This window comes from Penaeus chinensis, chromosome 37 (genome assembly GCF_019202785.1).
Source record: "Penaeus chinensis breed Huanghai No. 1 chromosome 37, ASM1920278v2, whole genome shotgun sequence".
Classification (NCBI taxonomy): Eukaryota; Metazoa; Arthropoda; class Malacostraca; order Decapoda; family Penaeidae; genus Penaeus; species Penaeus chinensis.
Window position 1 is genome coordinate 24209898 of NC_061855.1, and position 15313 is coordinate 24225210.

General features: G+C 40.0%; 1 protein-coding gene across 1 annotated transcript; it reads right to left on the bottom strand.

The window, feature by feature from the left end:
- Positions 1-6891: 6891 nt before the first annotated feature.
- LOC125045682 (integumentary mucin C.1-like) lies at positions 6892-8164 on the bottom strand. Its single transcript, XM_047643099.1, has 3 exons — positions 7990-8164; positions 7744-7878; positions 6892-7647 (listed from the first exon to the last, which is right to left on the bottom strand). Exons 1-3 carry the CDS (start codon positions 8157-8159, stop codon positions 7137-7139), a joined length of 816 nt encoding a protein of 271 aa, XP_047499055.1. The 5' UTR covers positions 8160-8164; the 3' UTR covers positions 6892-7136.
- Positions 8165-15313: the final 7149 nt, after the last annotated feature.

Genomic DNA, 15313 nt, shown 5'->3' on the forward strand with positions numbered 1-15313 from the left:
CATATATGTATACATACACACGCATATATATATATATATACATATACATATTATATGTATATATATATATATATATATGTTTACACACACATATATAATCATTATATATATATGTATATATATTTAATATATATATGCATACATATGTATGTATGTTCATTCATATATAAGCTGGACCATGGTTGATGTTAGGAAGGACCACCAGTGAAGCAAAGGTTGGTGGTGACCTACCATCATTGTTAGCTACGGTCTGAACAAGGCTAATGATGAACAACCACTCTAATGATGTGTCCCTGCGGCTGCCAATTCCACGGTTCTCCGGTTGGATTCCCATGGCTGCATTTACGAGCTCTTTCTCTTAAGTTTCGCATATTTAACAACGCTTTACCCTTATGAATACCAATGATCCCTTCGGAGGGGTTGTTAGATATACATGTAAATATTTGTATCTATCTGTACATATGCATATATTATCTATGTATACACATATTGCTATAATCATATTCTTTGTAACTACCTGACCACATGATATTGCATGCATTTGATGGACATATGCATATCTTTCTGTGGTAAGTTAGTATTTAGTTTGTAATTTTGTGTATGTGTGTGTGTGTGTGTGAGAGAGAGAGAGAGAGAGAGAGAGAGAGAGAGAGAGAGAGAGAGAGAGAGAGAGATAGAGAGAGAGAGAGAGAGAGAGAGGAGGAAGTGTAGCAGAAATGGCCTTGAGTTTTAAACACCGAAATGTTTTAATTGCCAATTAAATAATTCTTAAATGAATCTGTGTAAGCAGCTTTCAATGGAATCCGTATCGACAGGTGTGCAAATAAATTTGTATAAGGCACCAAAGTGCACAGAGGCCTTTAATAAGTATAAAAGGGGAAAATGTCTATTATTTAGCAAGTTGGTTTTCTCCTGGACACGTCTGCATTCACTCGAGTAATAACTTAGCAACATATATGGCAATCTAATCTTAATGCATATAGACAATATGTACAAATTCACGCACACATATATATATGTATGTATATACACATTTGCACACACACAGATATATATATATATATATATATATATATATATATATTCACACACACTCACACACATATGTACATACACACTCATGCACATATATATACACACATATGTATGTGTGACTGTATTGGTGCGTTTGTGTGTATGTATATATGGTATATATACACATATATATTCAGATATTTAACTATATATATGTATATATATCTATATACACCTATTTATATGTATGTTTGTATATGTTTGTATAAGTGTGTATGTGTGCATATGTACATGTGATTATACATATTTTCAGATATATATAAGCACACAGTGTATATTACATGTATAGATAGTTTAGTTGTTTAGCAATTTCGTCAGCGTATTTCTAACAATAGCACATGTACATGCGTCATTTAGTGACTTGGCATAAATACAGATATACATATCTATATATGAAGATAAGCTGATAAATTATTGAATAGAGCTTATAAACAATTTTTTTTTTTTTTTTCCTGAAGGCACTTCAGGATGTCAGCAACCGGACTTTTGCTGTTGGGCGTGGTGGCGGGGGTGGGCGGGGCCAACGTGTTCCCCGAGCCACGCCTGGAGACGCTGCCCTGCGGAACGACCACCATGAACCCCGGCGAGCGAGTGGCCATCCAGTCGCCCAACTTCCCTCAGAACTACGACACGGACTACAGGTGATTCTTTGCTCATACTTAAGTGCTATCTTGTATCAAAACGGGTCTCATTGACTGGCGTCAAAGTTCGCAATTTCCTGTACCTGTCATGTCTATGCCGACAGGTGCCAGTACGAGATCACCTGCGACCCCATGGAGTCTACCTACCTGGAGTTCATCTGTCCTGCCTTCGAACTGGAATCCTCCACCGACTGCCTCAATGACCGCCTGGTGGTGACTTATCATGGCTCTCGCGAAGAGTAAGTTATTTGGGCCTTTTGCCTAACGAAATCTGAGGTTTTCTCTCGTTTCCTCGAATCAGTTTGTTTACTTTAATTTTCCTGCGCAGGAAATGCGGCACCGACAGTCCCGACGGAACCATCACCTCCGACGGGTGGACGCGCCTCACCTTCGCCAGCAACGCCGCCACCACCGCCCCTGGGTACCGCTGCTACATCTGGTGCCGCGAACAGACCACCACGACCTCCACCACCACTACAACAACGACCACAACTACCACCACTACAACGCCTGACCCCACCACCACTACACCTACCACAACAACTCCAACTACCACACCTACTACCACACCACCTATATCTGAACCAAGCACACCTACCACAACACCTACCACGACGCCTCCAACTACCACCCCGGTCTGTTAGATCACAGAATTTAGATCCTAGAAAAGCCATACTATGCCACTGAAGTATCTATCATTGAATCACATACCAGTTGAACCGAAACATGGTTTTAAAATGAGATAATTTCCACTAAGTAAAGTTGAGAATAAGATATTTATGTGACGACATCAGTGCACTTGAGCGTATGCAAGCTTGTGCATATTAGCTTTATATATATTCACACTACATATGTATATAAATAAATTGCATGAGTTCAAGGGGTTCTGTAAATGGCTGGTTCCGTTTATGTAAGATAAGACAATTGGAAATGTGTAATAGACTTTTCAATGTCCGAAGATGAACTTTAACAAATGCAGAATGTATATCTTAAGCTAGGGGGACTTTGTTTTGACCTACCTGCAAGATATGAGAAAGTAAACATTATGTAGAAAAGAAAAGAAAAGTAATAAATTACATAAAGAAAACATAAAGGGAAACTCAATAACAAAAGAGGATGGGTTCAAACGAATGAACAAAATGGACCGCAAACCTGAAGCGGTGCAGCCATTATGCTTCGAGGCAGAACGTCTTGCATAAGTAGCTATTTAGTACAGCAAGCGTAAAGGTAAAAGTCGATGATGCAACTGGCTCTGCGAAAAGACTAACGAAGAAGCCTTGGCTGTCAATTCAACAACCGCATCTACCTCAGCTACAACACCCACCTCAATTACTACAGTACTACCATACCATGTATATATATGTATACCCCCCACATATGTATATATATACATATATATACATATGTATGTATATATACATATATATATATACACATATGTATGTATATATATACATATATATACATATGTATGTATATATATACATATACATGCATACATATATATGTACATATATATATTCATATATGTACACACACACACACACACACACACACACACACACACACACACACACACACACACACACACACACACCACCATAGATTTGTTCCTCCAGAATCCTCCATATTAAGAGTTTGTGATATGATGTAGGTTAAAACAATGATAAAACATTAGACAGTTAAAGGATCTTCCCTCAAGCCAATATTGAATCTTGAACACGGTCCGGGAACAAAGGACACCGAACACGCGGGTATGACTTAGCTTTCCAATGTAACAGTGGTTTATAATGATGGATTTATAGCATCTGTTGGACTAAACTGAGCTCAGATCACTCGGAAAAGGAACTCTAAGATAAACGGAGAGGAATCGTAAAGGACGCAAAGTTCATGAAGAAAAATTGGTACACTGTGACCCATATTCCTAGTCCGTCGGGAACCCGAACACAATCCCAAATGTTCGGGTTCGGCGTTGTTACGAAGCAACAGACAACGCTGAGTGCGTCTCCCTAATCACTTCTGAGCCCCAGATATAAACACATTGCTGGCTACATATATTTGGCTTGTCTTACTATGGAAGATATGGTGAACTTTGGGATTCAGGTGTATTTTTTTTTGTTTCTTCACCGACAAAAATAATGTTTCTGTTGATCAAAATACGGATTACTTCATAGAAGGAAAGAGTTTGCGGATAAAGATTGAAAATTATTGGGATATTTACAGCAATATTCATAATAGTCTTTCGAAAGTTATTGTATATGTTATATATCTTTCATGACATAAACTGATAATTATTGTACGTCATGAGGCCAGTTTCGGGATGAGTATGATTGATTGATTGATTGATTGAGATTAGCGAAGATCTAAGCTTTATCCGGGCCTTCCATATATATGGCCCGGCCTGTGTCAGCTATTTATGGCTATCTCATTCTGTTCTCTGACACTCGATGCTTACCGTGGTGGCGGGATTGTCAGCAGGCACCCCTACCGCCATGAAATAAGCATGCGGCATAATCTTTTTACTAGCCCGGCGGCTGCTGTTGGGGGTCCCTATCTCAGTAATTTTTGCATGCAACACTTGTCTGCATAATCAATTGTCTCAGAGAGTGCCAGTGGCTCATAGCCTGTGGCGTCTGAGTACCATCTAGCCGAGGGGGAGGATCTCGTTTCCTCTTAGTGAAGCTGCAGAAGGCAAGAGCTGTGGCATTACACTTCTGCCTTATGATTTTACGGCTAGATTGTATGATCATGGGATTTAGGGGCATACCCCTGCCAATGTCAGCTAGTCTATCAATAAGCTCGTTCCCTCTGATGCCTATGTGGCTGGGAAGCCAAGAATCCTCTGTGCTATAGTAAGTAGAGTGGTCAGGAAGTAGATGTTGTCTTTGGGTAAGCTGTGCTGTAGACAGTCAATGGCTGCCCTTGAATCTATGTATGACCATGTGTCCTTCCCTCAGGGACATGTGGATAGGGCTCCCATGATCGCAACTGCCTCTGCTTGTAGCAAGGAGCCATTTGTTACCCTCATGGATTTTGTGGCATCCCTTGCTGCAAATCCAGCGCCTGCAATATGGTTTAAGGGATCGACTGATCAATCTGTGAAGTAGGTTCTACCAGGAGGAGTGATGGTTGCAATGACATTCTCGGCTTCTATCTTTGGACTAGACATGGGGTATTGATTCTTTCTCCTTGACAGGCTCATGACAGAAAACTCTATCAAGGTTTCTGCCCACAGTGTGGCTTCAACAAAGTCAGGGTGGGGGGAGTCCATGCCATTGGTAAGGTGTTCTTTGAGCTGATAGCATATCAACACCCTGGCTGTGTGAGACAGACAGGAGTTGGTTGCTCGTTATCTTGTTCTAGGCGTCTGAGTATTTTTTGTCTCAGGCTTGTGTTCCTGGGTGCCTGATGACCTTTGAAAGGAAATGTGCTGCCATTGGATCAATTCGTGAGTCCAGGGGGAGAAGGTTTGCCTCCACGAGGAGGTTGAAGACCTTTTGTCCACCTTGGGGCACCCAGAATGATCCTGGCAACTTCATTTTGAACTGTCTCCAATATTTTTCTTAATATTTTGATTTGTGGCAACAGAAACATAGTCCACAATGGGCTGGACGGCATGTACATAGAATGATTTTAGTACTTTGTGTCTAGCTCCTATGTGTCTCCCAGCCATTGCTCTCATGACAGAGAGTCTTGTTTTGGTTCGGTCAACCAGGTACTCGACCTCCTTATGAAAGGAGAGGGTCCAGTCAATCCTTACCCAAGGTATTGGAAGACCTGGACCCACTCTAAGTCCACTCCCTGGATTCTCAGACTTGTACTTTGAACATTGTGTCTCAGAGCCATGGCTTTTGATTTGGCTGCAGAGATCTTTAGTCTTGTCCTACAACACTCCTCAGATACAAGGTTCAGACAGGGCTAGGCTCTACTTAGACAGTGTGGTCCAGTGCAGTCCATTAGCGTGCTGAAAAGGGCTGGACTGAGGACCTTATCCTGTGGCGTTCCATTTTCTAGTGGCATGTGCTGTGATAGGTGACCTTGGAATCTGACTGTGGCTATTCTATTCCTGAAATAGTCACCTATCCAAGCCAAGAGCTTTCCTCCAATTCCCTTTAGGATCAGCGTCTCCTGAATAGCAAAAACCGAGTTTTAGGTATGATCTGTCTGGCTTTAAGCACTTTCACATTTTCACTCTGTGGGGGTTCAGTGCATCTAAGACAGTGAGACAAAGCATTCTGAAAGGTTTGCCAGTTGGCCTTGTCTGTTTTTCAACTTGGATTTGGTTGTGGCATTTGGGCTGGGCCAGCATCCATGAGGGTAGTAACAGTGCCATAGTGGTCACTTGTGACAGTCTCATCGATACACCATCTGATTCTCTCCACCAGAGCCTCAGTGGCCAAGATGAAGTCTAGGACCCCTCCTCTGACATGCATTGGGCTCTTGGGTATTGAGAAGAGGGGAATGTCTCAAGCACATTGGCTATGTGACAGCCTGCCGCATCAGGTGCCCTGCAGGGAGCCAGGATGGGGTGGTGTGAATTGAAGTCTCCTATGATCACTCGGTCTTGTGCTGCAGTAGCACAGACTTAGCTGATGTCTAAGCTCTTACAAAATGGCCTGCTTTACGCATTGTAAAGCTGGAGGGGCCCCCCTGCCAGGTGAATCTCAATAGCAAGAGATTCAACATTGTCTCCACAGTGCGGTGCATCGGTTATTGCAGAGCAGGGGATTGTTGCTATAACCAGGGTGATCAAGACTCTTTTGCCAACTGTGCTTGTCAGCATGAAGCGAACAGTCCCCTCTGTTAACGTCTCCTAGAGCATGGCAATGTCAGTGTTCCTTGATCGCACTATTGCATGGAGGATAGCATTTCTTGTTTTGAAGCCATAGATATTCCACTGTAGTATACTTAGATTATGTGTCATGATGTTACTTGGTGTTAGTTACGTCTTTGTATTTGGATTCAGAGTCTGATATAGCAGTCTGACAACTCCATTGTGAAGTCCTCATTGACTGACATAAAGTCATCTATCTATCCACATGTGCATACTGCATGGACAACTAGATATACGTGTGATTTAACATTCAGTGCAGACATAGATTCAGATAAGATTCATTAGATAAATTATTAACATATAGGAATATATACACAGGATTAATATAAGGACACGAAAAAGTATTATGGTGAATGCGAATTTATTGTGTAGTGGTACATCAACCAGTTCAGTACCTGTCTGCTGAAATAAGCTTTCCAACCATCACTGCAGTAACCGTGTTTGCCTCATTATGGTTTGGGAATGTCACCATAATGTGTTCCAATTCAACTTATGGACCTTCTCTGTTTTATGCTTTTCCTGTTTTATGCTTAGACGATGTTAATAGCCTGCTGAAGCGAATGAGCAGGTAGTACATACTTCTCAATCTAGCAGACTGGAGTGGTAGGTGTGGTTGTGGCGGGTGTGGTTGTAGTAGGCGTGGTAGTGGTGGGTGTGGAGGTTGTGGTAGGTGTGGTGGTTGTGGTAGGTGTGGTGGTTGTGGTAGGTGTGGTGGTTGTGGTAGGCGTGGTGGTTGTGGTAGGCGTGGTGGTTGTGGTAGGCGTTGTAGTGGTGGGTGTGGTGGTTGTGGTAGGTGTGGTGGTTGTGGTAGGCGTGGTAGTGGTGGGTGTGGTGGTTGTGGTAGGCGTGGTGGTTGTGGTAGGTGTGGTTGTGGTCGTAGGGGTAGTTGTGGTGGTAGGTGTTGTAGTGGTAGTTGGAGTAGTAGTAGTGGTGGGTGTGGTCGTCGTTGAAGTGGTGGTGGAGGTCGTGGTGGTCTGTTCGCGGCACCAGATGTAGCAGCGGAAGCCAGGGGCGGTGGTGTCGGCGTTGCTGAAGAAGGTGAGGCGCGTCCACCCGTCGGAGGTGATGGTTCCGTCGGGATTGTCAGTGCCGCATTTCCTGTGTGCGAAAAGCAAGTGAATAAAAGAGAATTAATGAAGGGAAATGGAAGTGACGAATTTCATCTTCACAAATAAAAAAAACACCCTGACTTACTCTTCGCGAGAGCCATGGTAAGTTACCACCAGGCGGTCATTGAGGCAGTCGGTGGAGGACTGCAGTTCGAAGGCAGGACAGATGAACTCCAGGTAGGTAGACTCCATGGGGTTGCAGGTGATCTCATACTGGCACCTATCGGTATATATGTGAAAGATAAAGGAAATTGCGAACACTGACGCCAGTTAATGAGATCAGTTTATTTTTTATATACGGGATAGCACGTAAGTGTGAGCAAAGAATCACCTGTAGTCCGTGTTGTAGTTTTGGGGGAAGTTGGGCGACTGGATGGCCACTCGCTCGCCGGGGTTCATGGTGGTCGTTCCGCAGGGCAGCGTCTCCAGGCGTGGCTCGGGGAACACGTTGGCCCCGCCCACCGCCGCCACCACGCCCAAAAACAGTGCTGACACGATCATCCTGAAATGATTTCCTATGAATACGTTAATGGAAATCAAAAGCACCCAAAACATGCAACATGTATAAATATTTGCATTTTTTTGTAAATATATTTTAGCATGCATATATATATATACATATATATATATATATATATATATATGCATATATCTGTATATATATATATATATATATATATATATATATATATATATATGCATATATCTGTATATATATATATATATATATATATATATATATATATATATATATAATGCACACACACACACACACACACACACACACACACACACACACACACACACACACATATATATATATATATATATATATATATATATATGCATACATGTATATGTATATGAGTATATGTTTGTGTGTATACATGTACATATATATATGTATATATATACATATACATATATGTACATATACAATATATGTATATACCCATATATACATATAAATACACACACACACACACACACACATATATATGCAAACACACACATAAAGATGTATATTTATGTATATATGTATGTATATGCATTTATGTAAAAACACACTCACATATGTATATATACACACACACACACACACATATATATATATATATATATATATATTTATATATATATGTATATGTATTTAAACACACACACACACGCACATATATGTATATATATAAACACACACACATACATATATATATACACATATGTATATATATACATATGCTTATACAATATATATATACATATACATATACGATATATATACATATATAAACATACATATATATGAGTACAGACACATACATGCATATATATGTATGTATGTATGTATAAATACACACACACGCATACACACACAAACACACACACATGCACAGGTATATAATATATATATACACATATACATATGTATGTATATATCTATATATATATTATAAACACAGAGACACACACACACACATACACATACACACACACACATACACACACACACATATATATATATATATATATATATGCATAAATGTATATGTATGTGTGTATATGTTGTATATACGTGTACACACACACACACACACACACACATACACACACATATATATACATATAGATATACAATATACATACATATACATATACAATATACATACATATACATATACAATATATATACATATAAAAATATGTACCTATATATGAATAAAGACATATATATTCATCTATATATGAATGTATGTATAAATACACACACACGCATACACACATACACACACGCACACACACACACACACATATGTATATATATGTACATACATATACATATACAATATATATGGATATATAAATATGTATACGTATATATGCATACAGACATATATATGTATATGTGTATGTATATACATATATGAATATGCACATACACACAGGTTTATATATATATATATGCATACACACATACATACATATATGTATGTGTATACATATATGTATATATATAAACATATATGATATATGTATATACATACATACATACATATATATATGTATATATATATATATATATATATATATATATATATATATATATATATATATATATGCATATATAAGTGTGCGCGTGTGTGTGTTTAAACAGGGCATGAAAAAGTCACTTACTTCCCAGGCGAAAGCAGAGGAACTACCTGACTTACAGACAGCCCGGGGTGCTTATAAACCGTCTGGTGAACAAACTCATAAGCACAGGTGACACAATCATTACCCGATTCAGAGGAACATGAATGGCAATGGGAAAATAAACAAGTAACATATGTTCATGTGTTATTATTTCTCAATTACTTCGAATGATGATGAGTGCAAATACGTACATCTTTACATGTTTAGAGATGATTAGCACTGTGGGAAAAGCAGCAGTATAGTAGTATTTCATTGTACTGTCACATAGTATTGTCATCGTTGCTATTGTAATAGGAAAAGAAAAGAATGGCTGTCCATGCCCTTCCGCTTTTTAGGGAAAAGTAGATGAGTATGTGATTTTTTTATCTTTTTTTTTTTTTTTTTTTTTTTTTTTTTAATGAATTGCCATATGATTCAAAATATCTGATAATGGATAATTTAGTATATAATGATAAATATAAGGATGCAGGATAAGGGAAATGAAGGATAAACACATGTAGCTATACGCATGAACGGACATAAAACACACGTGCATACACATACACTGATTCATACTTTCATCTGTCTATCTATATGACACACACACATATGTATATGGCCCGATGATTTTACACACACACACACATACACACACACACACACACACAGACACACACACATAAATACATTCATATATATATATGTATACACTGATTCACACTTTCATCTGTCTATCTATATGACACACACACACATAAGTATATGGCGCGATGATTTTACGCACACACACACACACACACACACACACACACAAACCTGTTTACATACATACATGAATAAAAAAAAAAATGAATCACTATATAAACATGCATATATATATATATATATATATATATATATATATATATATATATATACGTATACAACACACACACACACACTTGTAGTTTGATATAAATCAGGTGAATTAGCGGTTACAATTTTGTATAAAACTGAAGGAACCTCAATACCTCTCCGATGCCCGATGTGCAGATCTAAAGTAAGAAATTTAATGGAATTACAAGAAGGGTCAAGCAGTCTTGAATGTGACTGCCACACAAGAGAACAATACTCATAATGAAGCAGAATAAAAGAAAAGAGACATCTACGAGTAATGTTGTCATCTTCATAAATCTTCTTTGCACTTGCGAATGATGACTTAGATGAAGCTCTCCGGGCCATATCCGTCATCTGCAAATATACAAATATAAGCTTTAAATCAAGGGTTGCACCTAAGATCTTCTGTGATTTAGACTCCATTAATCTGCAGACTGGATGCTGAGGCAATTGCGTTCCAGACTGAATTATCATTTTCTACAGTGAGGCTTTCAACTACTGTTTCCCTGGTTGCCGGAAAAGAAATACCAGCATAGAGAGAAGTATCATCAGCACATGTCGACGTTTCATTAGTAATGCCAGGCCACATATTTGTACATAAAATGAAGAGCAAAGGGCCAAGAACGCTACCTTTAGGAACCCCAGAAGATACACTGGAATACGAGTTGAAATTATCAACATGAAATCGCTACTGTCTACCAGTTAAAATGCTAAAAACTATACCACCAACAGACTGCAACTTAATAATTAAACCCCTATGATTAACAGTGTCAAAAGCTGCACTAAAATCTAGAGAGACAAGCCTTGACTCATGGGCCTTATTTAAAGCGGACTCCATTTCGTGCGCCAACATAAGCAATGTATCATTGCACCCGAGTCCCTTTCTGAAACCATACTTTGAAGGAAACGATCTCAAATATACAGCAAACTTTCAAAAACCTTAGATAAAATCGACGTAATTGAAATGGGCTTATAGTCTATAGAAAATTACTCTTGACTATAGGCCTATAGAAAATTACTCTTGACTAACTAAAAGGCGTAAGATTACAGCTAATTTAAAATGAAAATGACCCTTGACGAACTAAAAGACTAATCTAGGAGCTAATTGACCATTTAATCTTTTTAAAATCAAAGAAAGCAAGCCATTAGGGTCTACTCCACCAAATTCGTCTATTTCCGACAACAGATACTCGATTTCAGAGGACCCGGAAGCAAATGAATTAAACCATGGTAATAGGTATGAAAGAGAAAGTTCAAGGAGGAAAGGAGGAATGGGGGACTCGACACCAAACAGATGCTTTAAGTTTTGACATCCTTTATGAGGCTATGATGTTTCTGAGAGAACTTTTAAATCAGCATTATATTCAGATTTAGCCTCCTTATAAATATTAGTTGTTGTATTACACATGGAAATATAATTTTCCCAACAAGGACAAGTGCGATTAGCTGACCAGAGATTGTTGGCAGTATGCTTGTCTCTATAAGCCTGGTGACATCGTTCATTAAACAATGTTTTGACATGTGAACGAGATTTAACAGTTTTGCTGTCCAACAATAACAGGTTCAGAGCATAAAGGAGGATTATAAACATCTCTCCAAATAATGCAATCAATTGCATGGTAGACACTTTCCCAATTAATTCAAGACTTTCAGAAGACTTGTTTCGTTAGTGTAAAATCTGATAATGGAAAGTCCAATTGGATCTTACAAGCTAGACTAGGTGCCATGTCGGTCAGTTGGGGACACAGAATCCAGCCAGTCTCGTAGATGAGCATTAAAATAACCTATGAAAATAAAGCACGATTTCCTATCATTCTTTTGAATGGAAATGTGCGGTCAATAAACAACTAACGTAAAAGTGTCATCGGAATTAAGAATTCTATGAAGAGTAAAAATGCAGAAATCATTAAAACAAGTACGCACTCTCAAAAATATGAATTCCTGACAACCCTAGTCATACTTCGTAAAATGATTAGATTTTAACTAACTTTAGAATACAAATTTAAATTTTGGGTCCAGGCAAAGAATTCCTACGAACCAACAAGGGTTTATCAAAATTAGGTAAAAGTAACTCCGATGTGTTGCCTCAAGTCTGAAACCAGATTTTCAGCACAACAAATACTGTCAAGTTTAGTTGATATAACTGCAAGTTCATTCAAAGTCCCGTGAAGTACAAGAATATTAAGAAAAAGTTGCAGTACTTTGGACAGGATTAAACTCAACAGCACCCGACAACAAAGAAATAATTCTACATGAAAATAGCAAGACCATGAATTTGAGAAAAAAAAATCGATTATCAAAAACCATGTGATGCAATCATGTAATGCCAAAGTTAATTCAACTGAGTAAATGTGGATGCTATGCATGATAAACATATTGTTCTACATACTTCTATTTACACTTTATACAGTTCTAGAAGGTTTCATTTTATTTGTTGTTAAGCTTTACAATTGCCCGAATGGGGCTATTATTGCGATGGTCAGTCCGGGACCAGATGGGGAGCAGCTTGTTGTGGGCGCGGGTGGCAAGGCGAGGCGGCGGGGCGGCAGGGCGCCTTGCTCAGGTCCACGAACACTGCTGCTGCGGATGTTTTGCGATTTTCGAGGAGGCTATAGATGAAATAGAGGAAATTAACTAGGTAGTGGGTGATGGAAGTTGCCTTAACATATACATACTGCTGTGGGTCGAGGCTGTCATGGAGGTCAGCATATGCCCAGTCCGTGACAAAGCTTCTGCACACGAGGCTGGGGATGGGGGTGATGGACACAGGGCAGTTTGGTCCAGGCTGGCGGGTGAGGGGGTCTTAGACTGTCATGACATACGACGTTTTCCAGTCGGGAGGAGATCTAGCACTGATGCATTAAAGATGGAGTCGATGGGAACGACAGCTCAGGTGCAAAGTCTTTCACAATAGTCATGGGAAGGTCAGTGGAGGTAACCGACCTTTTAGTTCGGCTTTCTGTAACTTACTCCTGGTGTATATGGATAATCGGCACAGCGGTTTGTGCTGGCAGGTAAGCTGGCAGGGAGGTGAAATCAAGGCAAGGAAGGCGCTGGCAAATGGAGGTAAAGTGCTGGTTCACCTGCTTCGCTGCTGCTTGGCTGGAGAGATGGCTGACACTGGGGAGGTTACTAGCTTCTTGTTGATGCTAGAGTTACTTGATCTGGCCAAACCATTTGCTGGAGCTCTTGTAATTTGCTGGGGTAGAAATTTTTCTTTTCTTTGTATGCTTTATTTCACATATTACCTTGTTTCTGAGTGATTTGTAGACTGTGACATTACGTGTATGGTGGGCGCGGTTCTGCTACTTCATGAGGCGTTTGATCCTGCCCGTAAGCCAAGACAGGTCGACGGGATGACATTGAAGGGTCTTCTCCGGAAAAAAGTGTTGGTAGGCGGTGGTGATGGTGTCCAAGTATTTGGTCCACTTGGCCTTGACGTCTGTCTCCGTGAGAACCTTCACCCACGTATAACGGACAATCCAGTTACCAAAGTGGAGGATGGAGGATTGTCGGAGCGGGCGGTATGTGATGGTAGTGGTAGTGCGTGTGGACGCGACAATGGCTAGGGGTGTTCACAGGATGGTCAGGTGTGTGCTGCGCCCGAACGGCGCCAACGGGGTTGGGGCGGTGTAGTACTCGTGCAGGTCAGTTAGGATGATCTGTTGCCGTGAGTTGGGAAATGTACTACCTGCTGGAGATGGAGTGATGTAGCTCTGTGGTGTTGAAGTCACCACAGATAACCAGTTTAGAAATTTAGAACTCGGATACCTCACTTTAAGGTAATCGGCAGTTTAAGATGGTGGAGAAGGGTGGATTTGGAGGGTGCTCTGGGCGGGTGATACACCACGCAGCACAAGATGGATGCTGGGAGGGAGGTGCGACGCGTACCCACAGCACCACCAGGTCGTTTGGCACCTACACGTCGAGCGGAGTGGGCCGAAACGACTGGTTGCAAACAGAGCTACGTCTCCTCCGCGCCTGTTGTTTCGAAGGTTGCAAAAGAGTTTATAGTTTTCAACTGAGATATTCTCTGGCACAAATTGCCACGCTTCAGTTACTGCTACAATGCCGGGCTGGTCGGAGGTTATCTCTGTTACTATTTCATCTAATTTGTTATTAAGCGATGTAACATTCAACTGTAAAATGCTCGGGAGATTGTCTTACTGTCGGTACTTCGAGGTGGCAGTAGGGCTTGTGTTGTTTGATTGTTTGTTTGTGACTCTCAGCTCAGTTATTTTCCTGGCTGCTTGCTGTCCTGACTTACACCCGCGGCTATGAAGCACGTTGAGGTTTTTTAGTTTCAATATTACTTCGCTAGGCCATCTACAGCCTCTTTTTAGTTTTATCAATTCACTAAAGGAATACCTTTGAGTCATTCCGTTTCATTGGCTGGCATTTCCCAATGTTATACATCAGAATGTTAAAGATGATCTAAAGGGACGTAGCACTAAACTACGCCGAACCCTTGTTGACTGTATCGCTGTCACTGCTAACTTAATTTTCCTAAAAATTCATTGTACCTAATGATTTACTATCCACACTTGCACCAGTTCACTGTCATTTTCTGTTAATTTCACATACAATGCTTGTTGTAGCGGAGCAGAAAA